General features: G+C 45.2%; 1 protein-coding gene across 1 annotated transcript in view; it reads right to left on the bottom strand.

The window, feature by feature from the left end:
* The window catches only part of SLC35A1 (solute carrier family 35 member A1), a 42,678-nt gene extending 16,424 nt beyond the window's left edge, over nucleotides 1-26,254 (bottom strand). Inside the window, exons 1-4 of the mRNA XM_040350078.1 lie at nucleotides 26,150-26,254; nucleotides 15,797-15,974; nucleotides 4,409-4,568; nucleotides 3,667-3,819 (exon numbers count right to left, since the gene is read on the bottom strand). Of these exons, the coding sequence (XP_040206012.1) occupies nucleotides 3,667-3,819; nucleotides 4,409-4,568; nucleotides 15,797-15,974; nucleotides 26,150-26,162 (504 nt within the window). The 5' untranslated portion in view covers nucleotides 26,163-26,254. The remainder of the gene's footprint in view (nucleotides 1-3,666; nucleotides 3,820-4,408; nucleotides 4,569-15,796; nucleotides 15,975-26,149) is intronic.
* Between the last annotated feature and the right edge of the window lie 1,039 nt (nucleotides 26,255-27,293).

Raw genomic sequence — 27,293 nt, 5'->3', positions numbered from 1 at the left:
GGGACAAAGCTAGGCAGAATACACCTGGAAAATTGTATTCTTACCGATTAGTGTAATACAGCTGAGAACAGAGTTCTAAACAGTTATATTTTGTCGTGTGTGGTTTAAGTTACAGTTGTGTCCCAGAGTTAATATTTGGCTTCATGCAATATGCACAGTATACTGTGATGTGACATGGCTAAACGCATAAAACATACACAGAATAAACGAATAAAAGGTTCATTTGTTAAAGGTCAAGTGTTTTTTCTGCCCTTAGTTAACAATTCAGTTCCTGCTATGGAACAGGACACCTGGGAATAGTCACCACACCTTCTATATAAACATGGCAATGTCTATACCTAAAGGAATCAACAAATGCTTTGCACAGGTATTTCAAGTACACCTGTCATCAGAACATATTTTTAAGCTGCCATTGCTGGCCTTTACTGTTGAGAATATTAGTTCCCTGGCTTTCATACTTTGATTAAATAAACTAGGACAAAGGGAACAAGAGTTCTGATACTTTTCTGAAAATCATTTACAACATGCTTGTTCAAGGATTGGGACTAACACACATTAAAAGCTAGGCATAGACAGGCAACTAGTATTTTTAGGAGGTCAGCAATGGCAGCTCGTGTCTCTGATGACAGGTTTACGTTAAAGTGTATGAAAAATATAAATCGCGCTACCTCAACCACCCTTCTTGCCGGACACAAGCATATGCAAGTGGGTGATCTATGGTGCCCCTGGAAGAAGTACGTTTATTACGAAACGGACGTAGGGCGAGCGGCGCGCTGTCGTCACCCATGAAGCTCCTGACGTTCCCCCAGTGGACGGGTGCCTGAGAGTTTTGTGTACCGGCCGGCACATTAGATTCAAGGCAAATTTTAATCTGCATAATTGTAAGTGCAATTTTAACCTTTTTAAATACATTTCTACACATTTAATGCACTACGTGGAGCTGTCACTGTTTTTACATGGTGGGCATTGATACTGCTGAAATTTCCTGAAGAACGAGATCCAACAGGACTGCATATCCGAAACTGCGAGATTGGGACCTATTACATGCCGTTTCTGATCCCCTGTAATAAGGGATCGTGGGAATTCGGTAAGAGGCCAATTTACAAGTTTGGTGGAGGAGATATCACGTTTCCCTTTGGACAAGTTTACAACCAATCTGCAATGTGGCACAGATACCAGGGCTGTGGAGTCGGTAGATAAATGTTCCGACTCCTCAGTTTTATGTACTTCCGACTCCGACTCCTCTGTATTAATATGCAAATGTATTCTATACATTCCTTGAGGGAAAGAAACGCAACCTACCACAGGACTACTGGCTGGGAAGCCAACAGTCTACTGTATTGCACAGTTTAAGCAAAAGACAAACACAATGAAAACAAAGTTTTTTATTCTAAAACATGATTTTCCTAGGAGAATCCCATAGTCATGTTTAAAGTTTAAGCTAACAATCGGAGTTTACAAGTTTTTATAGCCTTAGCTAAATGACAGCAGTTTTTTCCAATGGTTTACAGCTTCAGTCTTGAACTATTGGCCCTCCATTCCCTTCACTTATACAAGTGTCTCACTCTCTAGTCCTGCAAAAAACATATTTATTTAATCCCTTATCAGTGAGAGGCTAGGTTACACATGGACGCTGCGTTCCCTGTAAAAGCAGAACACAACACTATGGAAAGTATAAGTATTGCAGCTCCTAATTGTGCGTTGCGTGCCATATAGTGAAGCACATGAAAAGCATGCTTCTTCACGGTCACTTAACATGTTCGTTTTGCGGTTACGTGAGGCACTACATGCATTGGTCTTTATTCTTACAGTAGAGAAGTCATTAATTATAACTTTTTGTGAATTGGGACATTTAAACTTGCTTTTTTTTTTTATTCCAATCTAAATTTAGTAGGAGTCGGAGTCGGTGCATTGTTTGCAGACTCCGACTCCAGGTACCCAAAATTTCCCCCGACTCCTCGACTCCGACTCCACAGCCCTGACAGATACACAGGTGTTTGACATACTACCTGCCATCTAATGGACTTTCTGCGGTTAACATTTTGGACTATTAACTAATTCATAGCCAAAGTTCATATCTAGCTAATGTCTTTTTTAATTTAAGTGTTTTTCGTTTGTTTGGTTTTCACTTGTAAATCACCATCACTGGTGTGGGATTCTGAGGTGGCTGCATGCTGCACCCTAGTGGCCAATATAGGTCGCTCCTGACATAGCAGCCAGCTTTTATATCACCATAAATCACCCACTTGCATATGCTTGTGTCCGGCAAGAAGGGTGGTTGAGGTAGCGCGATTTATATTTTTCCTATGTTTGTTTCTTGTAGTTATTGTTTACATGATAATCGCAGCACCTAGAGGGATTAGAATGTGACTACGTTGCAGTTCTCTTTCCCCTTTTCACATTTTTTGGTATTTTTTAGCGCAGTTTCTTTCCATTTTTCCTTACTTTAAAGTGTCACTAAACCCATAGCATAAAAAAACTATCAATACATGGTGTATTACATGCTGTTCATACTCAGTCACTATGAGATACCTTTTCTGTATTCTGCAAAAAACCTGGTTGATTCTGCTCTTCTCTATCTCCCACTTCTGTCCAAGTCATCTAAGGATTTTGCAGAGCAGTGTTGGCAACTCTGCACATGCTCAGTTTTCAGTGAGATTCTATTCTGAGCATTTCCTCCCTCCCTCTCAGCAGCCCATATGACTACAGGTATACATAATTCTACTTTAGCATTACACTACTTTTTTCTGCGTTTTTGGGAGCACATAGTATGCGCTCCCAAATATAATATTAATTAGTGAATACAATTTTTTTACCCCTAAAAATTTAACATTTTGCAGTTGGGATTCATTTAGGCCCTGTTTACACCTATGAATCAAAACACATGTTACTTGGCATCCCACTGTTTGCAATAGGTCTGATTCACATATATGCACTGTAGTATATCATGTAGAATATCCAGGTACATTTTTTATAGCAGTGTGCAGCAAGGAGTTTGAAATTGGAAGACAATTGGAGCACATGAAAAAATGCAGAATACAAACTTTATCATGAGCTGCAATGTATGTCCTCGGAACAGCCACATCCTCTTACCCTAGCTATGTTTGGAAAATGATGCATAATGCACCTAAATGCATGAAAACACATAGGTTTAAAGACAGCTTACATAAAATGGGAACATAACAGAACATAATATTATTCCAATTCTCACATTTATTATTGTAATTTAGTCTGAGATGTACACCAATGAAAGCATATGTCACAAACATTTTGGGGTCCCATTGGATCATCACTATGTTGGGCATATAAGAATGTCTGGGAGGCAGAAAGGCAAGCTTTGACGCTACCAGGAACTTAAGAGCTTTGCCCACCAGAAAGGCCTGGTATTCTTTTTATCTCTGGATAAGTGTAAGTTAATAAACATGAACAGGTTATACATTTTGCTGATCTAGTATATTTGTGCTCTAATATACAGTATATTTGTATTGTCTGTCTTCTAGCTAAAAACACTAAACAGGTTTAGTCTAAGAACCAGGGACAAATAAAGCAGTCTATCAATTGTGGGCAAAGTTTGTAAAAAAAATTAAGTCTATAAAGTTTCATTCAGCATATTAAAAAGGAAAGAAAAAAACATTATAAATACAAACAACAAGTGAAGATACTTGCCTGAACCTTGGTAGTCTCTCCTGGACCATATTGGACTAGAGTGACCCCTCCACACAGAATGAAAACAGAAAGCCACTGAAGTTTGCTTAAAGTGCGGTTTAACATTAAAACTGTACATAAAGCTGTGCATGGGATTTTCAACTGATAAGTCACCTAAAAAGATGGAAAAAATACATGGGGGGTGAACAAGTTTAGGATTTTGCTGCATACATTCTTAAAGGACAAGTTCACCTTTTTGGAACGTTACATGTTCCACCCTTATTTAAGGGTAACACGTCCAGCTGCTGTAGCCTCTCCCACCCACTTCTCAGTGACCACGATCGGGCATATTTAAGGGTGCCCGCTGTCACAATTTGAAAAGAACACGGCCTTGCACATCATTCATTCACAGTCCTCAGTAAATGGGAAACTACAAGTTGTGCTGTTGAGCGCTCTGGTAGTTCATCCACTCTTCCTGACAGTGTGCATCTGTCTGCCCATATGAGATACGAGCAGACAGATACACTGACAAGTCTGTAGGAGTCCTGCATGGCACCAGCGATCTGCTGACCATGGGTACAAGGCTTTCCAGGTTCCAAGTAAAAAAAAATTATATAAAAAAAAAAGGCCCTTTTTTTTTACCTACAAAAATATGTACATTTATATTATTTCTTTAAAAAGGTGAACGTATCCTTTAAAGGTCATATAGTATTAGAAAATGTATTTATTACTCTCCTAAGCACTTTCTATCACTTCTACTTACCTGGTACACAGCTGCATCAAGATTACTAAGAGCCAAAAAGGCCATATTGTTCTGTAAAGCATACACCAGGGAAGGTATAGCCAACTTCATCATCTCCATTGGACTTTCCAACACATTCTCCTTTAAGGAACTGATCAGTCTACTAACACTGCCAGTTTCTCTATGGAAAATAAACAGTATATTATTTCATTTTCAAAACATTAATTTATTTATTAAACAATATTAAACAATAAATGGAAAATAAAACTCCAGTTTACTAAACTATATGTGGCGCTCATATTCTATAAGTGTTTAAATGCCCAGAGAAATGTTAAATTATATTTTTTCAAAGAGGGACAGATTTGATGAAGTGAACTTGCATGAGGGCCGACCATTTTGCCTGACATTCTTTGAACCATTAAAGTTTGGTCTAAGTGTGTTAGTCCGCGCACTAGATAGATAGATCTCTCTTTTGTGGCCCCCAACGAATCCCTGAGCCAGCAGATTACATACATGAGAATCTTCCGTTTACTCAGTGGCCTCTTTAATACAAAGTCACTTTACTTAATCAATCATCGGGGGGGCTTATTAAACCAGAATGCGGGCCGCGATTGGCCTGTGGGCTGGACTGCTCACAGGCCCATCACGGCCCGCATTCCGGATTAGAACATTGATTAGGGTTTTTTATTGCGTTCTGTGCTTCTGTTAGGGAGATTCACCTTAAACATTATGAGTGAAAGTAAAAGGAAATCCCAAATTTTGGGTTGTCCCCAGAAAAGTAATAGGGGGGAAATATTCCAATGGGGACACTAGTTCTGGTGACCTTGTGGACCCCAAGGGATTGCTTTAATTTGCAGGGATTTCCTCTCACTTCCTGTATTAACTATAGGACAGGAAGTGATTGGAAATCGCCCCAATGGGACACAGATGTAAAAAAAAAAAAAAAAAACACGGACAAGGTTTTTAAACCTATCCTTAATCCATCGAAAATGTTTTGCATATAGTTCTGCTTTAAAAAAAAAAAAAAAGGTAAAATATATTGATTTTGGGTTTACTTTAAATACTGATGTTTTCTTTGTTCCTTTGTTTTACAGAAATAATTTTTTTTTTTTTTATAATTCTTTATTTTGTATATCTTCTTTTCTCTTTTCCTCTGTTCCTTCCACAGACATGACACAATAGGTACAGCTTTTACAATCTCTACATCATTATAACATTCATTGAGATCTTCACCTTAACATCTCATAAACTCTATTTTACAGCCTTATAACATTCCTTGTAATCTTCACCTTAGCATCTCATATACTCTATATTTCCGCCTCCTATTACATTTCTAATCTCCTCTGTACTGGCCCAGGTCCCCTATCCTTGGTGAACCCGCTATTTTCGTCTGCTATCCTCCAAGGGGGTGTTCTAAGCCCGAGGAAATGTTAATCGTCCACCCAAAAATCCTCCCTCCCTCCCCACCCAAAAATAAAAAAAAAAAAAAATATAAAAAAAAAAAAAAAAAAAAAAAACAAGAGAAAAAAAAAAAAAAAAAAAAAAAAAAAGAAGGAATGCATCTGTCCCCGGTCTCTCCCCCGTCTCTCCCCCCTCCCCCCCCCTATAAGCTCCGCTCCCTATATTCAATGAATGGAGTCCAGGTCCTCCAATAGGTCTCCTCTCGTTCCTGTATTCCCATTGTGAGGTTTTCCATCATCTGTATCTCATTTATTCTGCTAAGCCATTGCAGTTTTGTTGGGGAGGCGGTACTCTTCCATAGGATAGGTATACACGCCTTTGCGGCTGTTATCAAGTGACGGATTAGAGATTGTTTATAGTTTTCCATTGATATGGGAATGTCGAGTAGCAAGAACGCCGCAGGTCTGTCTCCTAAGTTTATCCCGGTAATTTCCCGGATTGTCTCCGAGACCATCCTCCAGAATTCTCTTATCACCAGACATTCCCAGAATATGTGTACCATGGTGCCCTCCTCTTTCTGACATCTCCAGCAAATTTTTGACGTAGTGGGAAAAAAACGATTTAGTATTGTTGGTGTCCTGTACCACCTTGTCATAACTTTATATCCCCCCTCCTGGTACCTAGATGCGATTGAGGCTTTATGTATAAATGCAAAGATCTTATTTTTCTGAGTATCTGAAAACTTAACGCCCAGATCCCTTTCCCATGCCTGTATGAAGACAAGCTCTCGTGGCGCCTTTGATTCGATCAATAAGGTATACATATATGATAGCATATGTCTCGATGGTTCTTTTTTTAAACAGATTTCCTCAAATTTGGACGGAGTCCCTATTTCTGCCTCGTGGGTCTTCAGAGATCCTAAAAACGTTCTCAACTGATTACGTCTCCATATATCTAAGTCTTCCCCATATACCAGTTCTAAATCTTCGTTCTGCATTACGTGGTTCTCTCTCATGAAATGTATCAGCCTGCAGGCTCCCTTCCGTCTCAAGTTATTGAAATAACGGTCTTTTAACCCTGGCCCAAAGCTCGGGTTTCCTAGGATAGGTGTCATAGGGCCGATACACTTCACCAGATTCGTATTCTTACACGCCCGCCTGGTAACTCTAAGTGTGGCCCTTATCATCGGGTGTTTCTTTGCGCTCTGAGGTATCTTATTCTCCCCCAACCACGCCAGACCTTCTATAGGGATACTACTGGCTTCTTGTTCCAGATTGACCCAGGGTTTGTCAGCCTGTTGTGTGCACCAATCCACTACTCGTGCTAGATGAGAGGCATCATAGTACCCCATTGGATCTGGGAGGCCCACCCCTCCTTTATCTTTGGGTAGAGTCAGTATATTTCTCCGGACTCTGGCCGGTTTTCCAGCCCAAATGAACTTCATAAACTTTGCTCGTATATCTCTCAGGAATCCCATCGGCAATGTTATGGGAAGGGTCTGCAGAAGATAGATTAGCCTTGGCATCGTGTTCATTTTTATTATATTTATTCGGCCAAACCATGAGAATGTTTCTTTATCCCATTTTTGTAAATCTAGCTTTATTTGTTTTATCAGGGGTATAAAGTTTAATTCAAATATCCTGCCCAATTTCCTGGGTATCTTCGTCCCTAAATATTCCACATGGGAATCTGTCCATCTAAAAGAGAAACTACCGGCCAACTGATGCCGTAATCCACTGTTCACCTCAATTCCCATTGCTTCCGATTTGTTGTAGTTGACTTTAAAATTGGAAATTTTTCCATATCTTTTTATCTCTGCTAATAAGCAGGGGAGCGATGTTATCGGGGACGTTAATGTGAACAGTAGATCATCAGCATACGCTGCCACCTTATAGTCGTCTTCCCCAACCCGTATACCCCTTATATCGCTGTTTGCTCTAATAGTTCTTAAAAAGGGCTCCAGGGAAAGAATAAATATAATTGGGGATAGGGGGCATCCCTGTCGGGTTCCATTATGGATAGGGAAGGGATCTGATTTTTTCTCATTAATCCTCACTCTTGCCGATGGGCAGGAGTATAGGCTTGTGATCCAGTTCAGTAAGCCCTTCCCCAAACCAATATGTGATAGCATGACTTTTAGATATCCCCATTCCACCCTGTCAAAGGCTTTTTCCGCATCAGCGGATATCAAAACTACGGACTGGTGGCGTTGTTGTGCTAAATATATTGTGCTTATTATCCTTTGGGTATTCTCTCTCCCTTCTCTGCCCGGGGTGAAACCCACTTGATCTGGGTGTATCAGGGCGGGGATATACGGCAACAGTCTATCTGCCAGTATCTTCGCCAGGATTTTTAAATCGACATCTAGCAAGGATATTGGCCGATAACTTGAACACTCGGCGGGATCTTTCCCATCCTTGGGAATCACCACAATCTCGGCCATTAAGGTTTCCGCTGGCATCCTCTGTCCTTCGCGGATCGAATTAAAAGCCGCAACGAACCTAGGTGCCAGTTTTTCCGCAAAAATTTTGTAATACCGCAGGGTATAACCATCAGGACCCGGCGCCTTTCCCGCTTTTAATGCTCCTAAGGCTCCCAGAAATTCTTCAACTGTAATCGGGCCATCTATCATTTCTGCTTCTTCTGTAGGTATCTTTGGCATCTTTGAAGACAATAGATATTCCTTGGCCCTTTCCTCCCTTTCTGCAGTATTAATTCTTCCACCCTGCCTCTCCAAATTATATAAGTTTAGATAATAGACTCTAAATGCTTCAGCTATTTGCTGTGTTGAGCTCACCAGTACATTCCCCTGCGTTCTAATTTTTTCGATCTGGTTGCGGGATCTCGTATCTCTGAGTGCGTTCGCCAGTAACCTGCTGGGTTTATTCCCGAATTCGTAAAAAGTTCTTTTACACCTGCTCAATTTGGCTTTTGCTTTGTCCGTTAGCATAAGATTTAATTTTTCCCGCAAGCCCGCCAACTTTTCCCCTATCTGATGTGTCTGTAATTTCTTATGTGCTGTTTCCAGAAGTTGGATTTCCCCCAGCAGACTATCCAGTTTAGCACTCAGATTACGTTTTCTATGTGCCCCCAATGAGATTAGTACCCCTCTTAGGTAGCATTTATGTGTTTCCCAGATATTCATAGGCAGTGTTTCATCTGAGTCGTTAATAGAGAAGAAATTGTCTAATTCCCTAGCTATCTGCTTCTCATAATCCGGATCTTTTAAGAGTGTCTCATTAACTCTCCAATTCCATTCTCGTGGCCCCCTTTCTCCCCATTCTATACTGCAATTGGTTGGCGCATGATCGGATATCGTAAAAGATCCTATTGCTGCTCCTCGTAATCTTGAAAGAATGTTCTGATCTATAAAGATATAATCTATCCTTGTGTATGTTTTGTGTTTCGCAGAAAAAAAACTATAATCCTTGTCATGCGGATGGGTCATCCTCCAGCTATCTATTACCTGAGTTTCTTTCAATAGACACCTAGCTTTCCGTAGTTTTGTGTTGGAGATATGAGACACTCCCCTTGATACATCTATCACTGGGTCTAATGCTATATTTAGATCACCCCCCATGATAAGGAACCCCTCTTTATGTTGTTGTACCATTTCCAGATATTTTCCCAATGCGACTGTAGGGTCTTCATTGGGTAAATATAAGTTCACCAGAGTAACTTTTTGATTCCCTAACTCCCCTTTTACGATTAGCATCCGGCCTACATCGTCCGTAATTACATTTGATTCCTTCCAAATCATTTGTTTTGAAAGCAAGATTGCCACTCCATTCGCCTTCGATGTCTGCGAGGCACCATGGTATACAGTCGGAAAACTTTGATTTCCCAATCTGGGTATTTTATCTTTTCGAAAATGGGTCTCTTGTAAAAAGGTTACTTGTGCCTTAATCCTGCTAAGTTCTGCCAATAATTTAGTACGTTTTTCTGGGCTATTTAAGCCTTTGACATTATATGAAGTAAAATTAATTATATCCGTTTTTGTCATCTTTCTACTCTAGTGTAGGGGATTACCCTTTAACCTCACAAGGGGGCTCGAAGATACCAAGGAGGATGGGAGGGGAGAAGGGGGAGAGAGAAAGGCCGCGACCCCAATTTTAGACAGACAGAAAAAAAAAAAAAAAAAAAAAAAAGAACCCCCCTACCCCTATTCCCCGTATCTCGAGGACTGGTCACACGCCCCAATGCCCGAGTAATTTCACTTCCTTTCCCCTCCCCCGCGGCTCCAACCCGCGTCCCCTCGCTACTCTGGAGGCGGATCGCTGTTGGACCTAGACGGGACGGGGAACGAGAGAGAGAAAAAAAAAAAAAAAAAAAAAAAAAACCCCAGGGAGAGGGGAAAATCCCCTTTCCCTTTATTTAACGCCTCCGGTCTACCTCCAACTGGAGGGGAGGCGTTTTCGGTGGGGAGAGTGTATGTGCAGAAAAGAGCGAGGACAACGCGTCGGGAGCTCCCCCGCGTTTGCCCGCGCGCACCCCTTCATACGTTTCACATTGACTTTATGTTAACCATGTATCTCTTCACCCCAGCTTTAAGGATACCCCTTTATTCCGAAGATCCCCCTCTGACAATCTCCGCCCCTAGATTTCCCAAAGCATGCCCCCCCAAAAAAAAAAAAAGAAAAGAGGGGGGAAACATAGAGGGACGAGGGAGGGGGAGGAAGAGAGAAAAAGGCGAACCTATAGAACCAAAAGAAAAAAAAAAAAAAAATGGCACATGTGCCTTTCCTCCCCCCCTCTGGGCCCGCTCCCCCCCCCCCCCCCCCCCCCCATGAAAAAAAAAAAAAAAAAAAAAAATATAAGAAAATTCCTATATACTGTTGAGGGAAAATATACATTTTGCATCTCATCCTTCTGCCATATTAGCTTCTTCTGGCATATATAAATTTCTGTAAGCATTTCCTCATCAGTATCATGCAACATAGCTTACAACCCTGTTTCTACCTTATTCTATCTTATTCTTAGTCCTCATTAAAAGGTATAGTTCCATGGTGCATTGCTATACAACATCATAAAAAAAAAGACAACATAATAAAAAAAAAAAAAAAAAACCCAGATATTTTACTACCGTCTGAGAGCTTGGCCTTCAAACCTTTTAATTTCCCCCCTACCTACCCCTTCCTAGCCCCACTTCGGCCCAAGCCCCTTTAACCCTTATATCCTATCTATTCCCTATCACTTCTATCCCCGTGTCCATGCTTCACTCCGATGTGTTTTTAGTGAAGGCTTAAAAACCTGCCTTATCTCCAAAAAAAAAAAAACAATACACACATAGAAGGGGAGCACAGAAAGGCCCCATTTATCCTTGTGATTATATTTAATTTAGTTTTAATATCCCTTTTGTATAACACTTATTTTATAAACCCTTTATACCCCTATGGTGCTATTTAACCTACCCCCACCCCCCCTCTCTCCTCCCCCTCCCCCCCCCCTCTCCACAAGCCTTTAACCCCCCCCCTTATTACCCACCCTAAGATACCCCCCAGACCACACACATCCCCCCCTCCCCCCCTCCCCTAGAGAAAAAAAAAAGTATACATTCCTATTACCCCCCCCCCCCCCCTCTTAGGCCTCAGGCGGGGCATCTGATCTTCTACTAATTTTTATGGCACCAGGGCGCCCCTTAATGGGGGGTCATTCTAGCATTTTCCTCTACTTTTTCGCTCCCACCACGCTTCCCTCCAAAAAAAAAAAAAAAAAAAAAAAAGGGAGAGGGAGGGAGGGGGGGGACGACCCCCGCCTATCTCTCCCAGACACCTTGTTTGGATCTTAATCCCTCATTCCATTTTCACTATCATTTTCACTTTTCATTTTCACTTTCACTTGTATCAATTTGTATTTAACCGGTATACAACAGTATTCTGGGTCCCTCCCCCCCCCCTCCAAAAAAAAAAAAAAAAAAAAAACACTAAAAAGAAAAAAAAAAAAAACACAGGCAGAGTCCCGATATTCTAGTTCAGACCCCCTGAAAAAAAAAAAAAAAAAAACGTATGGGGGTAAGATGTCCAAATGCCCTCCATTTCTCTTCACCCTTTCCAGAGGGATTTCTCCTCTTGTCTTCACATAGGCCCATTGTTACGATCCCCAGTCTCCCTTTGTCTTTTTAGAGCTAGTATCGATCCAACAGTATGGGTGATTCTAACCAATTTGGAACTTCAATAGGATCTGTTCCCAGAAACTGAAAAAGTTCTGTTAGTTGTGCGGGGGACCTTAGATTGAAGTTCTGCCCTGCTTTTTTAACGATCACTGCCAGGGGGTACCCCCATCGGTATGTAGCTTCTTTAAGGCGTATGTATTCCAGCAAGGGTTTTAACATTCGTCTTCTCCATTTTGTGAGCCTACATAGATCCGGATAGACCTGTATGTCGACACCCTCCCACTTTATCACTCCCTCATTCCATGCAGCTCGCATTATATCTTCCTTCACCCTGAAAAAATGTACTCTGCACACCACATCTCTAGGGCCTCCTTGGGCTGGGGAACGAAAAGTAGGGACTTTGTGGACCCGGTCCAGTTCAATTGGTGTATCAACAGGGTTATTCAGAATTTGATTAAATATGGACATGGCCGCCTCTCTCAGAGCGGGACCCTCCAAATTTTCAGGGACCCCCTTAATTCTGATGTTATTCCGCCTGCTTCTGTCCTCAGCCTCCTCAGAATGTAGCTGTATCATAGCCAACTGTTGGTGCTGTCTCGCATGCTCCTCTTCCATATTCCCCATTCTCTGCTCCAGTCTACAATTTAGCTCTTCTAAGTATGTAGCTTTAAGCTCAGCCTTTGCTACCCCAGCACGTACCTCCTCAATTTCCTCTCTCAGTGCCCCCATAATGCCTTTGATCAGAGACTGTATGTCCTCCTTTGTGGGGAGAGCCTTAATAAGTGCTCTTAGCTGCTCCATGTCAGTTCTGGACTCTTGTCCCTTCTCCTCCTGTATCTCATGTAGTTGTGGGGGCATATTGTTATAACCCAGACATACCTCTGTCACCAGCAGCTTGTTAGTCTCTGCTTCCGTGGAGCAATCTCTCCCCCTGGACATACCTCTGTTCTGTGTGGGTGTCACCGCCGCCGCTGGAAGCGATACCTCTGATAGAGAATCTCCTCCACACGCCATCGTATTTCCAGCAGCTGCCATCTCCTGCAAATCTCTCGTGCTGGTGGTGTTCCCGGCGACCGCCGCTGACTGCAACGCCGCGTCCGTCTTCGCCCTGAGATAGCGGGTGATGTATGAGTGAGCTTGAGTGCTGGGTGCTCGAGTAGTCCTTCCGGGTCGTCTTCCGCGACGCGACATGTGCCGCTGCAGGCTGCCCTCCCTGGGACACACGGTCTGCTTAACCTCAGCGCGCTCTAAGCATATACTGGCCGCTCTCGCTGGGTTGCTCTGCGGTGGACGCTTCAGTCCACTATCAGTCGGTCAGCTGTTGGGTGCACGCAAGGATCGCGCTAGGGGCTCCTCACATTCCTCCTCACTCCTCCATACTCAGACCACTCCCCCCGGAAGCGGAAACCACCGACTTCATGGGTATGAGATACCTTTTCCCAGAAATAATTTTCAACATGAATAAAGCAATGGATTGTCATAAGCTTTGAATCAAATGTAAAATTAAGAACGTTTAAACCAAACCTACCAGCCTTTTTAATATTTCAAAACTAAAAAGGTCTGTTTAAGTAAAGGGCATGATCACAAGGTTCCCATTCTGGAGCAAAGCTCAGCCCCCAGCCCCACTATTTGTACAAGCTGGAATTTTTTGTATATACCTGAGATCCCAGCTTCACCCACATTGGGCTATAATTAATCCCAATGTGGGTGGAACATGTCAAAAGAGTGTAACCGATGGGCTGGGATCTGATCTGAAGCCCGTTTTTCTTAGTCTGGAGTTCAATACAGTGTGTGGCAATACCTGAATGTCAGATTATATTTTGGCAAGAGATGTGCTCTATCTCTGCCAGCACCTGAATACAGAATGTAAACCTGGGAGATGCATACTGCAGGCTTGGAGCAGCGCAGATCTTTTATTGTATTGTATAGTGTATTTCCAAACAGAAAATAAGGGGCACAATATTGATTGATTGGGAAGGAATACAAATTGAAGGACAAGTTATCCTTTAAGTGAGAGCCATGGAGCTCATTGAAGTGAATTGTATGTAAAGGAGTAGTACACCACTGACTATTTAATGGAAGGGTACAGTAGTATTACATTGAACAGGCATGAACATACTAATTATCGACACCAAAAATCTGTAGCCATTTTACAAATTAACATATTCAGTATGTGTTAAAACAAGCATTGTTGTATGAACAAGTCCCTATTAACATGCTGCATGATTTCCAAAATATAATGTTAATTCAAGAGAACCTGCTGATATATGGGTTAATCACGTTCCAAGGATGTAGGTTATTAGCATTTAATTTAATCAAATGATCTGTAGGAGGCTGGAAAGTAATATGGTTATAGGTTACCTGCAGCAGCAGTAAGAAGTCCAATCAGCTCAGGTATATTAGCAGAAACTGACCTTTGAACCGACATACCAGCTGATCAGTATTTATGAAATATCGCATGTGTGTGCAATTATTGATTTCTTTCCAACATTTGAAAATTTAATTTCTAACTGCAAAATGTGCAAAGAGATACACTTCCCAAATGTATAAATATGCCAATGAAGGTGCAGTAAAAAAAAAAAAATCAAAAATGTAAATATGGGGGGCACCCCTCAACCAAATAAATACCATTGTGGAGCATATGCTCATGGTATTTTGACTCCCATCGTATGGATGATGATGAGTTCCCTATGTGGTAAAATCATCCGTTTCTATCTACATATTACAGGAGACATAAGAGAGGAAACCGCACACATTATGGGGTATACACAATGTACAAGTGTGTCCACATCATATACAGCACTGCACTCATATACACTCTGAAGGGATGGCATATGCAAACCTGTGCAGTCCCTTCAGAGCTCCGTGCCGCAGAAGTGACATCATCATGGCTCAGCCAATCAAATGAAGGATGCCCGCAAACCCACAACGAAGACTGGGTAAAGATGGAAGCCCTGACAGCGCGCCACTGGAGGTCTTCGTTCTAAGGAAAACATTTGATAATGTGCTAGTATGTGATGCAGGGTTTTTTTTTTTTTTATCTATAAGACTGTGGTTTAATACAGATTTAACATAGCTTGTAGGCAATCTGCAAATGTAATTTTACCCAGGAGTGGCTGCTATTTTGTACGCTGCCAATGATATGGTCAGAGGAGCAGGGCATAGGGTATACACCCTAGAAATTTCTAGGGCTGAAACTAATCGATTATGGAAATAGTGGTCAACTATTTTCATAATCGATTAATCGGCCTGCATACAGAATACATTATTTGTTTACATATCAGGAAATACAGTGCAGAACACATACAGCTCAGTACACCATCCATAAATGTCAGCAAGTGCCTGAGAACTTGTGAATGTGAGAGGAGCAATGCCTCATGGGAGTCCTGGGCAGGTTACCACTGCATAGAGATTTTTAAGAATAAATTGCCTTTTTTTTTAATATACTTTACATATTAACTAAATTATACATCACACTTTAAGGTAATTATCCGATTCATCAATTAGTTGGCCGATTAATCGAAACAATAATTGATTATCAAAATAATCATTAGAAATTTCATTTACACACATATACAATAGTACATACAGCTACTTTGTGATTTACACACTCCTCCCACACCGCACAATTCAGAGAGTGAAACTATTGATGTTAGATACGGAATATCTTTCTGGGCCACTGACCTAGAACAAACATGCCTCCTCTTCCATCAGAAACTATAGCAACATTTTTAAAGCATTTATAAACCAATTTTCTAACTGTAGTCAAACACACCCAGGTCAAGCTAAATCATTTTTTCGTTAGCAAAAAAAAAAAAAGGAAAAAAACATTTTTGCGCACAGTGTTGTCACTTTTTTGGATAGCATAACAGAATAATAAGAAATGTGGGACTTACTTTCCCAGGATAACCACACTCACTGATAACTTTATAACTTCTGTCACACAAACAGCCGTAGTAGAAAAGTACATTTCCGTTGTTACTGTTCTTGTGTATCGTAGAGCTACAGTATATGCAGCAGCCACCAGAGTCATTACCAACAAACAATACAGCTTAAAAAGCAAGCTGACATTCTCTGTGGAAAAGAAAAAAAAAGAGAGACAAATTAAATAATATCACATTACGGTGAATACATACTTGAGTTGTAAATTCAAAAGTACAAAAGGTATTTTCTTGAATGAAGAACCTTCTGAGCTATAAATCTCCAAAGCAGAAGTTGATCCAAAAAGATTGAGAATGGGTATTACTGACTCCGACCTTGCTTGGGAGATTACCCCTATGCTTGGTGTGACCGATAGCCAGTAAGGATGAGCTCCGGCGTGTTCGCACACCCCACGTGCACAGCCCGCCAGGAAGTCGGCACTGCGCTAATCACAGGCAGTGAGACATTTACTGATCTCTGCAGCCGCGCATCGGAAAATGTCTCAATGCCTGTGATAAGCGCAGTGCCGACTTCCTGGCGGGCTCTGCACATGGGCTTTGCAAACATGCCGGAGCTCCTCCCTAAAAACCCTCCTACTGCCATGTTTGGCAACCCGTTGTCCGTGGGCGGGCCGATGGGTCCATTGCAAACACAGCTTTGCCGATCCTTCCCTCCAGCCTCCACCGCTCTCATCTTAAAAGCAGAGAGTGGGAACACAGTGGCAGCACAGCCCTGAATGAGAGCAGGAACTGCAGCGGTCAAAGGATAAGGGAACATTATTATTATTATACAGGATTTATATAGTGCCAACAGTTTGCACAGTGCTTTATAATGTAGAGGGGGGACAATACAATTACATTACAGTTCATACAGCAGGGCCCTGCTTGTGGAGCTTACAATATAAAGGGAGGGGTAGCTGGTATAAAAGGCAATAGCTGTGTGGCTGGATCTGAACTGTCCACAGCAATTACAACTTCAAAAAAACTCACCATGCCTCTTACTAAATACTTTGGAATGTCTACTTTCTAGAAAGGTGTCATTTGGGGGGTATTTGTACTTTCCTAGCTTGTTAGGGTCTCAAGAAATGAGATAGGCCATCAGTACATCAGGTGTGATCAATTTTCAGATATTGGCACCATAGATTGTGGACTCTATAACTTTCACAAAGACCAAATAATATACACTGATTTGGGGTATTTTTACAAAAAATATGTAGCAGTAAAAATGTTGGCCAAAATTTACGAAGAAAAATTATCAATTTGCAAAAGGTTATAACAGATATAAAGAAAAATACTTTTTTACAACATTTTTGGTCTTTTTTCATTTAGAGCACAACAATTTTAAAACGCATAGGTGATTAAATACCACCAAAAGAAAGCTCTATTTGTGTGATAAAAAGGACAATTTCACATGGGTACAAATGTTGCATGACTGAGTAGTTATTCAAAATGTGAGAGTGCTGAAAGCTGAAAACTGGTCTGGTTAGGAAGGGGGTTTAAGTGCCCAGTGGGCAAGTGGTTAATGGATTCAAAAACCAGTTACATTCCTGGAATGCCGGGACTGCCAACTTGCTTGTGTACTCAACCAAACTGTCAAACCATCAAATGGCTGGTGTCATAACTGATCACATGGGCAGCATCATGACATTTGAAGATCAAACCGAAGCAGCTTCCTTGGGTGTAAAGGATAGGTGTGTTTAATTCCGCTTTAGGGGCTGTCAGCAGATTGACCTCTACAAACTCAGCAGTGCCTAAAAATGGAAAGCAACTGAGCATGGGAAGAGCAGGGTGCAAGTGTATCATTGGCGCTTATTTTTAATGTTTTACATAGCTATACCTGCAAAAGGAGCCAACCTGAAAGAATCTAGTAGAACTTATTGTCTGACTTAAAGGGTCACTAAAGGATAAAAAAAAAAAATCTTTAAAATAACAAACATGTTATACTTACCTCCACTGTGCAGTTCGTTTTGCACAGAGTGGCCCCGATTCACTTCTTCTGGGGTCCCTCGGCGGCTGTCTCTGGTCCTCCCCGCAAGAACTCATCACCTTCATGCGAGAGAGCTCGCATGGTGATGAGTCCTTGCGGGCGCGCTACCGTGATACAGCGAGCGGCCATAACGGCTCACTGTATCACTCGGCCCCGCCCCTTTGGCGCGCCGCGTCACTGGATGTGATTGACAGCAGCGCCAGCCAATCGCTGCGCTCAATCCATCCGCTCTAGCCAATCAGCGGCCAGGCTGAGTGGCGAAGAGGATCTCGGGACCGAGCGGGGGACTTTCGAGGAGTCAGGTAAGTAAACGGGGGCTGGGGGGGGGGGGCGGTATCATCAGATGTTTTTTCACCTCAATGCATAGATTGCATTAAGGTGAAAAAAAAATTTCCTTTACAACTCCTTTAACTGCTTGCCGACCAGCCGCCGCCGCAATTTTACGGCGGCAGGTCAGCTCTGCTGGGCGAGAGCACGTAGCTATACGTCACCTCGCCCAGCAGCCAATAGGGGCGCGTGCGTCCCCCGGTCATCCCTGACTCCCATGCCCGGCGGGCGCGATCGCCGCCGAGCACCCACGATTGCTCGTTACAGAGCGAGGACCGGGAGCTGTGCGTGTAAACACACATCTCCCGGTCCTGTCAGGGGAGAAATGCTTGACCGTCTGTTCATACAATGTATGAACAGCGATCAGTCATTTCCCCTAGTGAGGCCACCCCCCTACAGTTAGAACACACCCAGGGTACATACTTAACCCCTTCCCCGCCCCCTAGTGTTAACCCCTTCCCTGCCAGTGGCATTTTTATAGTAATAGTTTTATAATATACTACAACAAAAATAGGATTTTTGTACTCACCGTAAAATCCATTTCTCTGAGTTCATGGATGGACACAGCAGCAATTGACCTTAGGGTATTATCCTCCCTTTTAGGAGATTGACTAGGCAGAAACATGTTAAGTGTTAAACACATGTTAAGTGTTAAACACTCCACACAGTACAGTACCTCCCAGGGGGCGGTTCCCCCGGGTACATTCCCCACTCTCTGCTCTGGAGCCCCAGTTCGTAACAAGCAGTACAAACAAAGGAGGGGTTGGTGCTGTGTCCGTCCATGAACTCAGAGAAATGGATTTTACGGTGAGTACAAAAATCCTATTTTCTCTTCCGTTCATGGACGGACACAGCAGCAATTGACCTTAGGGACGTCCCCAAGCAGTGTCAAAAAAAATCGAGGGGTGGGAAAACACAGCAAACCAACTTCACCCCAAACAACCCAGAGCTCCTCAACAGAGGAACTCCAACCTTAAACAGCCGCCTGCAAAACCTTGCGGCCGAAGGAAGCATCTGAAGATGCACACACATCCACCTTGTAAAACTTTGAGAAGGTGTGGACCGACGACCAGGTCGCTGCCTTACACACCTGTAAAACAGACGCTTGATGGCGGAAAGCCCAAGAGGCACCAATTGCCCTGGTCGAATGCGCCGTAATCGGGAAGGGGGTGCCCGCCCCTTTAGGGCATAGACCCGAAGCACGACCTGCCTGATCCACCTAGAAATGGTGGCCGACGAGACCGCCAGACCCTTCTTAGGACCAGTCACCGACACAAACAGTAAATCCGACCTCCGAAACGGAGCCTTCGCAGACAGGTAAACTCGTAGGGCTCGAACCACGTCCAAGGAATACAACGCAGCCTCTTTTGAGTTCGCCGGCCAAGGACACAGGTATGGAAGAACAAATGTCCTCATTAAGGTAAAAGGCCGAAACAACGACGGCTGCGGACGCAGCACCACCTTATCCCTGTGGATGACCAAATAGGAAGTTTTGCACAAGACAAGGCCGCCAATTCAGACACCCCTCAGACCGATGCAATTGCCACCAGAAAAACCATGTTCTGGCAAAAAACGGATTTCCCTAATGCCCTCAAACAGAGGCTTTTGAAGCACAGAGAGGACTAAATTCAAGTCCCATGGAGGCAGTGGAGGACGCACAGGAGTGCGCCGCCAAGGGTCGCTGAAAGAGAACAGCCAAGGCCGAAATCTGACCCTTAATCGTACTTAAGGCGAGAGCCTGAGCCACTCCACGCTGTAAGAACAGCAGAATCCGGGACATCACGTATGTACAGGGGTGCCAATTCATCTCCTCACATCTAGAGATGTAAGCCTTCCACGTAAGATGGTAAATCGTCCGGGAAGTAGACTTCCGCACTCGCAGCATGGTCGAGATTACCGAATCCGACAGGCCCCGGTCCCTTAGCACCTGGCTCTCAATAGCCACGCCGTTAAAGCCAACGACTGTAAAGCAGGATGAAAGATAGGACCTTGCGACAGAAGATCCTCTCGCAGTGGCAGGCGCCACGGAACATCTGCCACCAGACTCAACAGATCTGCGTACCAGGGACGGCGAGGCCAATCCAGAGCAATTAGGATTGTTGATATCCACTCGGCTTCCAAGGAAGAAGCTTCAGAGGAGGGAAAGCGTAGATTAAGCGATAGTGACCCCACGGCGCCACCAACGCGTCTGACGCGTCCGCTTACGGGTCTCTTGACCTGGCCACGAACCGTGACACCTTCCGATTGAGTCGGGATGCCAGAAGATTTACGTCTGGATTACCCCATTTCAGACAAGGACTCTGAAACACCTCCGGGTGCAGCGACCATTCTCCTTGGTCTAGCGTTTGACGACTTAGGTAGTCCGCCTGCCAGTTCTGTACACCCGGAATGTAAACAGCCGAAAGAGCCGGAACGTTCTTTTCGGTCCACCGAAGGATGTGAGCGGCTTCTGCCGCTGCAGCCGAGCTCCGTGTGCCCCCTTGATGATTGACATACGCCACAGCCGTGGCGTTGTCTGACTGAATCCTGACCGGGCGGCCCTGCAGTCTCAGAGACCACTTGGAGATGCACAGCCTGATTGCCCGGAGTTCTAGGACATTGATTGGCCGGCGGGATTCTTACCGAGTCCAGCGCCCCTGGGCTGACTGAACACCCCAGACACCCCCCCCAGCCGGAGAGACTGGCATCCGTCGTGACCAGCGTCCAATGGCACTGCAGGAACGACTTCCCGGCCCGAAGCACCGGAGAGGTCAGCTACCACACTAGGGAGGACCTGACCAGGCGACTCACCCGGACTTGGTAATACAGAGACAAAGGGAGCTTGTCCCAATGCGACAGAATTTCTCTCTGCAACACACGAGTGTGATATTGAGCATACGGAACCGCCTCGAAGGAGGCCACCATCAGACCCAGAACTCGCATGCAAAAGCGAAGCGACGACCACTTATGGGTCGCCAACTGCTTCACCGCAATTTGCAGTATCTGTAGTTTTTCCGTGGGAAGAAAAACTCTTGCCTCCGAGGAATCCAGGACCAACCCCAGGTATTCCAGGCGCTGAGACGGTACCAACACCGACTTCTGAACATTTAGCAGCCAACCGAATTCCCGGAGAGTGTGGCAGGTGATAGACACATCCACCTTTAACTCTGAGCTTGAAGAAGCTCTCAGGAGCAGGTCGTCCAGGTATCCTACAATAGCGATCCCGCGCTGCCTCAGCAGGGCCAGAATCGGAGCAAGCACCTTGGTGAAAACCCTTGGCGCCGAGGCCAGGCCGAAAGGGAGGGCCACAAATTGAAAGTGGTCCTCTCCAATCGCAAAGCGCAGAAATCTCTGGTGCTTTGCGCATATTGGGATATCCAAGGACGCCAGGAAGTCCCCTTGATAGAGTGCCGCTACTAGAGAGCCGACTCCATCCTGAACTTTTCACTTTGACAAAACAGTTGAGGGCCTTGAGATCCAGGATTGGACGGACCCCTTCCTACTTGGGGACGACAAACAGATTGGAGTAAAACCCCTGAAACCGTTCCAGTAAAGGAACCGGCACGATCACCCCCCTGACCAGCAGATCCTAAACAGCCCCAAACAGGGCCTGCCGACGACCCGGAGGAAGCTGGAGGTTGGAAGGAAAAAACTGTTTGGCGGACAAGAGAAAAATTCTATCTTGTACCCCGAGGAAACTACTTCGCAAACCCACTGGTCGGAAAGAAGAGACATCCACCGAGCCGCAAATTCGCGAAGCCGGCCACCCACCCGAGAGACGGGCGGGGGCAGACCTTCATGCGGAAGCAGGTTTTTCCGCAAGCTTGTTGGGCTTGCGGAACCAGGGGTGCTTCTGCCCTTCAGCAGGCGCCTTAGTGCCCTGGGAACGTTTACCTGCCGCACCGGGCGGACAAAAAAAACGCTTGGGGGCGGTAAAGGAGGGCCCCTGCCTACGGCGAGGCTACTTACCTTTACCAGATTGTGGGAGCAGAGTGCTCTTACCTCCCGTTGCATCTTTTATGATGTCATCTAGAGAAGCCCCAAAAAGCCATTCACCCTTAAAGGGTAAGTCCACCAAGGCCTTCTTAGAAGACTGGTCCGCAGACCAACACTTCAGCCAGACAAGGCGGCGCAACACCACCGCGTAGGCGAAGGCCCTGGAGAGCAAGGGAAGCGTATCCAGGGCTGACTCACAGACAAATTTTAAGCGCTGACCCTGATGCAGAGTCATCCTCACTGTCCCTGTGGACTAGGCCTGCATCCTCTGACACCTTGGAACCAGGGCCGGGAGCAGTAGCTGGGCCCGATTCCGTGTCAGAGGCATCCCCAGAAGAAGGCGGGGGGAGGGGGCGCTTTTTACCCCCCCTCTGGCCACACGCCGCTTCAATCCTGGCAACAAACGCCTCAAGGACTGCCGTCATAGCATCCACAGAGGCCGCAGGAACAGACACACTAAGGGTTAACTCTGGCATGTCTGGGGGAGAAGCATCCGAATCGGACGCCATGCTGACCCACTCCAATGCCACCCTGGGACTGGGACCGGCCGCTAGGGGTGTCAAATTTAATCGCTGCATCGATGCATCACGATTCGGGGGTGCCCGATGCGGCACCGATGCATGCGACTGTGATAATCGATGTTTAGCCCCGCCCCGTCCCTCCCGGGAGAGCGCTCCGTACAGATGTTACCTTCTCTGTAACAGCCGACATTGAAATCGTCTCCGTGTTCTGAAAGAGGAAGAATATTCCCTCCCACCACCAGGTGGCGCTGTGTGTGACCGTCCTGCTCCGTGTATGTGGCCAGGGAATGACGTAGTGGGTTAAAGCTGATGGCAGCTTCCTTAACATGTGTATGGAGATAATACGGGATGCAGGGCAGTGTGCCCAAATCTAACAGGACCTGGGGCTCAGTTCAGTCTCTTTGGTGGCATTGAAGCTGGAGGAGTTTGCAAAGTGAGTAATAGTCAGCCAGTGCCGTATAGCACCATTCCCTGCTCACCCTGTATTCATATTACACATACTGTATATAGCTGCTGTGTGAGGCAAGTTCCATAGTCAGTTATCACTAATTCTATAGAAGACAACCAGCAGGACCTACTACAAATCATTTGAACAAATTACATTTAGGTAATCTATTAAGGCTAGCTTCACATTTGTGCACTGTAGGAACGCATGCAAAATCACACAATGCATACAAAAACATAGTATTTTTTCAGGCACACAGCATCCCCCATGCACACAAAGTGTGTGATAAAGTGTCATGTGTTTTGGTGTGCTACGAATTATAAAGCATCATGCACTTTTGTGCGATTTTTCAAGCTGCCCTAAGCGTGATCCACAAAACTACTCTGTTGCACCTGCATAAGTGTGAGTGGGGCCTGAAAAAAATCAGTGGGTAAAGTGCAGCGGGCAGTGTTACCCATCAGATTTCAGCTTCCTGGGACTGAATCTGGGAACTATTGAAGTAGAACTGAACTGCACCAATTTGGGTTCTTTAACATGTGTGACCGTCTCCTGTAGCATGTCGGCAGTCTCTGATCGTCTCCTGTAGCATGTCGGCAGTCTCTGATCGTCTCCTGTAGCATGTCGGCAGTCTCTGATCGTCTCCTGTAGCATGTCGGCAGTCTCTGATCGTCTCCTGTACCATGTCGGCAGTCTCTGATCGTCTCCTGTACCATGTCGGCAGTCTCTGATCGTCTCCTGTACCATGTCGGCAGTCTCTGATCGTCTCCTGTACCATGTCGGCAGTCTCTGATCGTCTCCTGTACCATGTCGGCAGTCTCTGATCGTCTCCTGTACCATGTCGGCAGTCTCTGATCGTCTCCTGTACCATGTCGGCAGTCTCTGATCGTCTCCTGTACCATGTCCGCAGTCTCTGATCGTCTCCTGTACCATGTCCGCAGTCTCTAATCGTCTCCTTTACTATGCCCGCAGTCTCTAATCATCTCCTTTACCACGTCTGCAGTCTCTGATCATCTCCTTTAGTATTTTGGGGGGGGGGAAGAGCCATACGCACTCGCGCTGCAATCGTGATGCATCGCGGAATCGAATCGAAGACTTGATAATCGTAATCGCATCGAATCGTGAGACCGGTGAAGATGCGCAGCCCTACCGGCCACAGCAGAGAACAGGGGACCCCCCAGAGGACTCACCACCCGACCAGGCCTGTATGCTGCTGTCTGCCCCAGAGCGCTGCTCCCTGCTGTGCCGTCCCTCAAGAAGAGTGCTTGAGCCATTTGCGCCGTTATTCTAGCCACTAGGTGCAAAAAAAAACGTCCAAAATGTCCGACATGCAAAAAGAGCATGCGGGCTACAAGAAAATGGCCGCTGAACTCTAATAAAGGCGCCCGGCACCGCCAAAATGGCGGTCACGATTCACAGTAAAAACACCACATACAGTGAACACAGTGCAAACACCCAGGACCCCCGGGCATGCCCCACCCCCCTGCACACACGGCAGAAAAACAGCACCCCCAAGCCACTGGATGGAGCCCCCCAGGCGGACCCCCCACCTCACGGCCGACCCCGCCTCCCAGAACATGGGGAAAGAAGGGAGAGGAAGGGAGAGAGGAAAGCAGGGCGGACCCCCAATCGACCTCCCCAGGAATGCACCAGCCGCATCACCCTGCAAAAGCAAGGGGACTGCTACTTACCCATCCTGCGACCACCGGCTGGAGGCATCCCGGACAGAACCAACGTCCGCTTACGGCATGGCTGTCGGCCCGGCACACTGTGACACAGACGTAGAGCCCGGTCATATGCGTGCCCTGGAGCGTATAGCTCACCGGCCACCCCTGGAGCAACGGGGTATGTCGTGGACGGCCCAGCGCGTAGCTAAAGGCCGGCACACGCTCAATGGCCAAACTTGGGGGGACTACAAGGATCGAGGATCCAGCCTGTCACCCAGTCGCCAGTTGATTGAAGATCCAAAAATGCAGGAAAACAAAAAGAAAAGCAAGAACATTGCAAAAGAAAAACCCCCAGAGCACATGGGCCCAGAGGAGCCATGTCATCTCCTTGCTAGGCAGAAAAAAACTGGGGCTGCAGAGCAGAGAGTGGGGGATGTACCCGGGGGAACCGCCCCCTGGGAGTGTGGAGTGTTTAACACTTAACAAGCTGTTTTTTCTGCCTAGTCAATCTCCTAACAGGGAGGATAATACCCTAAGGTCAATTGCTGCTGTGTCTGTCCATGAACGGAAGAGAAAAGAGAATTTCATATGGATACAGTGTTGTCCGACTACGCAATTGTCATTCAAAGTGTGACAGCTGAAAATTGGCCTGGGCAGGAAGGGGGTATATGTTCAGCAGGCAAGTGGTTAAGGTTACCATATTAGCTCTAGATCTCTGTACCATACTATGCAATCTGCTTTTGATCTACCCTCAAGGGCTTACCGGATATTACACAAACTGAATGGATTATTTAGGTGTGTACTCCTATTATAGTCTTAGTAAATGTAAAGTGGACTGTGTAATCAGACAGTATATTGTATAGCTAGCTTTACATTCGTGGCCACTATGAAGATCAACCTGTCACTGTTCGGGGTAACCTCTGGCATAACCCTGATTGATACCTGTAGGTTTGGCAGATGTTCTCAGTATTATATCTGTAAATAATGATCCCAGTACTGACTGTGGAACACACACTACTCCCCCCTGGTATAAAGAAGCACATATACTTAGGATAGGAGTCCTATGATGAGATCTGACATCTCTCACCCACAAAAACAGATCAGCCATGTATACTGGACACCAATAGAAGTCTCTACTGGTCCACAAGACTGATACCATCCCAGCACCAAAGAATTACAGTAACACTTCACTGCACCGCAGTACTGCCAGTCTTATCTATGAAGAAAGCTCATTGCACCACAAAGCAGCAGTCAGCCTTCTCTTCTGTACGCCCAGCCATTCACACACACTACTTTCTATGGAGTGTATACTCCCATTAATTCCATGTCTCACACACTCTATAACGAGACACTACAGCTACTTCCCATAGCCTGTTCTGTCCCAGCACTAGGAGTATAGGTAGAACTCACCCCGGGCTGCCATAGCAATGTGTACACCACGGCACTCAATTCCATATGCACACACTCACATCAGCGGAACCCGGAAGTGACGTTCCCTGTCCTGCGAGGCTGGGCTCTGCCTAAGAGGCGGAGGGATACTCTGCTGTGGGCGGAGGGAACACTTACTAGAAATGTAAGCGGATGTGGAGGTGTCTGACAGTGCGTGAGAAGATGTACTAAGCTTCTATACAGGTCTTGGGGGCAGCTCACGGATTGTCAGTTTAATGGAAGCAGTGAGTTGTGGATGTGATAAAAGATTCAAGAACAAATCGCTTTATTGCACAGTGACAACAACACTACATTTGCTCTGGTGCACAGTGACACTAATGCTACATTTGCTCTGGTGCACAGTGACACTAATGCTACATTTGCTCTGGTGCACAGTGACACTAATGCTACATTTGCTCTGGTGCACAGTGACAACAACACTACATTTGCTCTGGTGCACAGTGACAACAACACTACATTTGCTCTGGTGCACAGTGACACTAATGCTACATTTGCTCTGGTGCACAGTGACACTAATGCTACATTTGCTCTGGTGCACAGTGACACTAATGCTACATTTGCTCTGGTGCACAGTGACACTAATGCTACATTTGCTCTGGTGCACAGTGACACTAATGCTACATTTGCTCTGGTGCACAGTGACAACAACACTACATTTGCTCTGGTGCACAGTGACAACAACACTACATTTGCTCTGGTGCACAGTGACACTAATGCTACATTTGCTCTGGTGCACAGTGACACTAATGCTACATTTGCTCTGGTGCACAGTGACACTAATGCTACATTTGCTCTGGTGCACAGTGACACTAATGCTACATTTGCTCTGGTGCACAGTGACAACAACACTACATTTGCTCTGGTGCACAGTGACAACAACACTACATTTGCTCTGGTGCACAGTGACAACAACACTACATTTGCTCTGGTGCACAGTGACAACAACACTACATTTGCTCTGGTGCACAGTGACAACAACACTACATTTGCTCTGGTGCACAGTGACAACAACACTACATTTGCTCTGGTGCACAGTGACAACAACACTACATTTGCTCTGGTGCACAGTGACAACACTACATTTTTAACCACTTAAGATCAAGCC

The sequence above is a fragment of the Rana temporaria genome, chromosome 4 (assembly GCF_905171775.1).
Source record: "Rana temporaria chromosome 4, aRanTem1.1, whole genome shotgun sequence".
NCBI lineage: Eukaryota > Metazoa > Chordata > Amphibia > Anura > Ranidae > Rana > Rana temporaria.
This window is presented reverse-complemented; position numbering and strand designations above follow the sequence as displayed.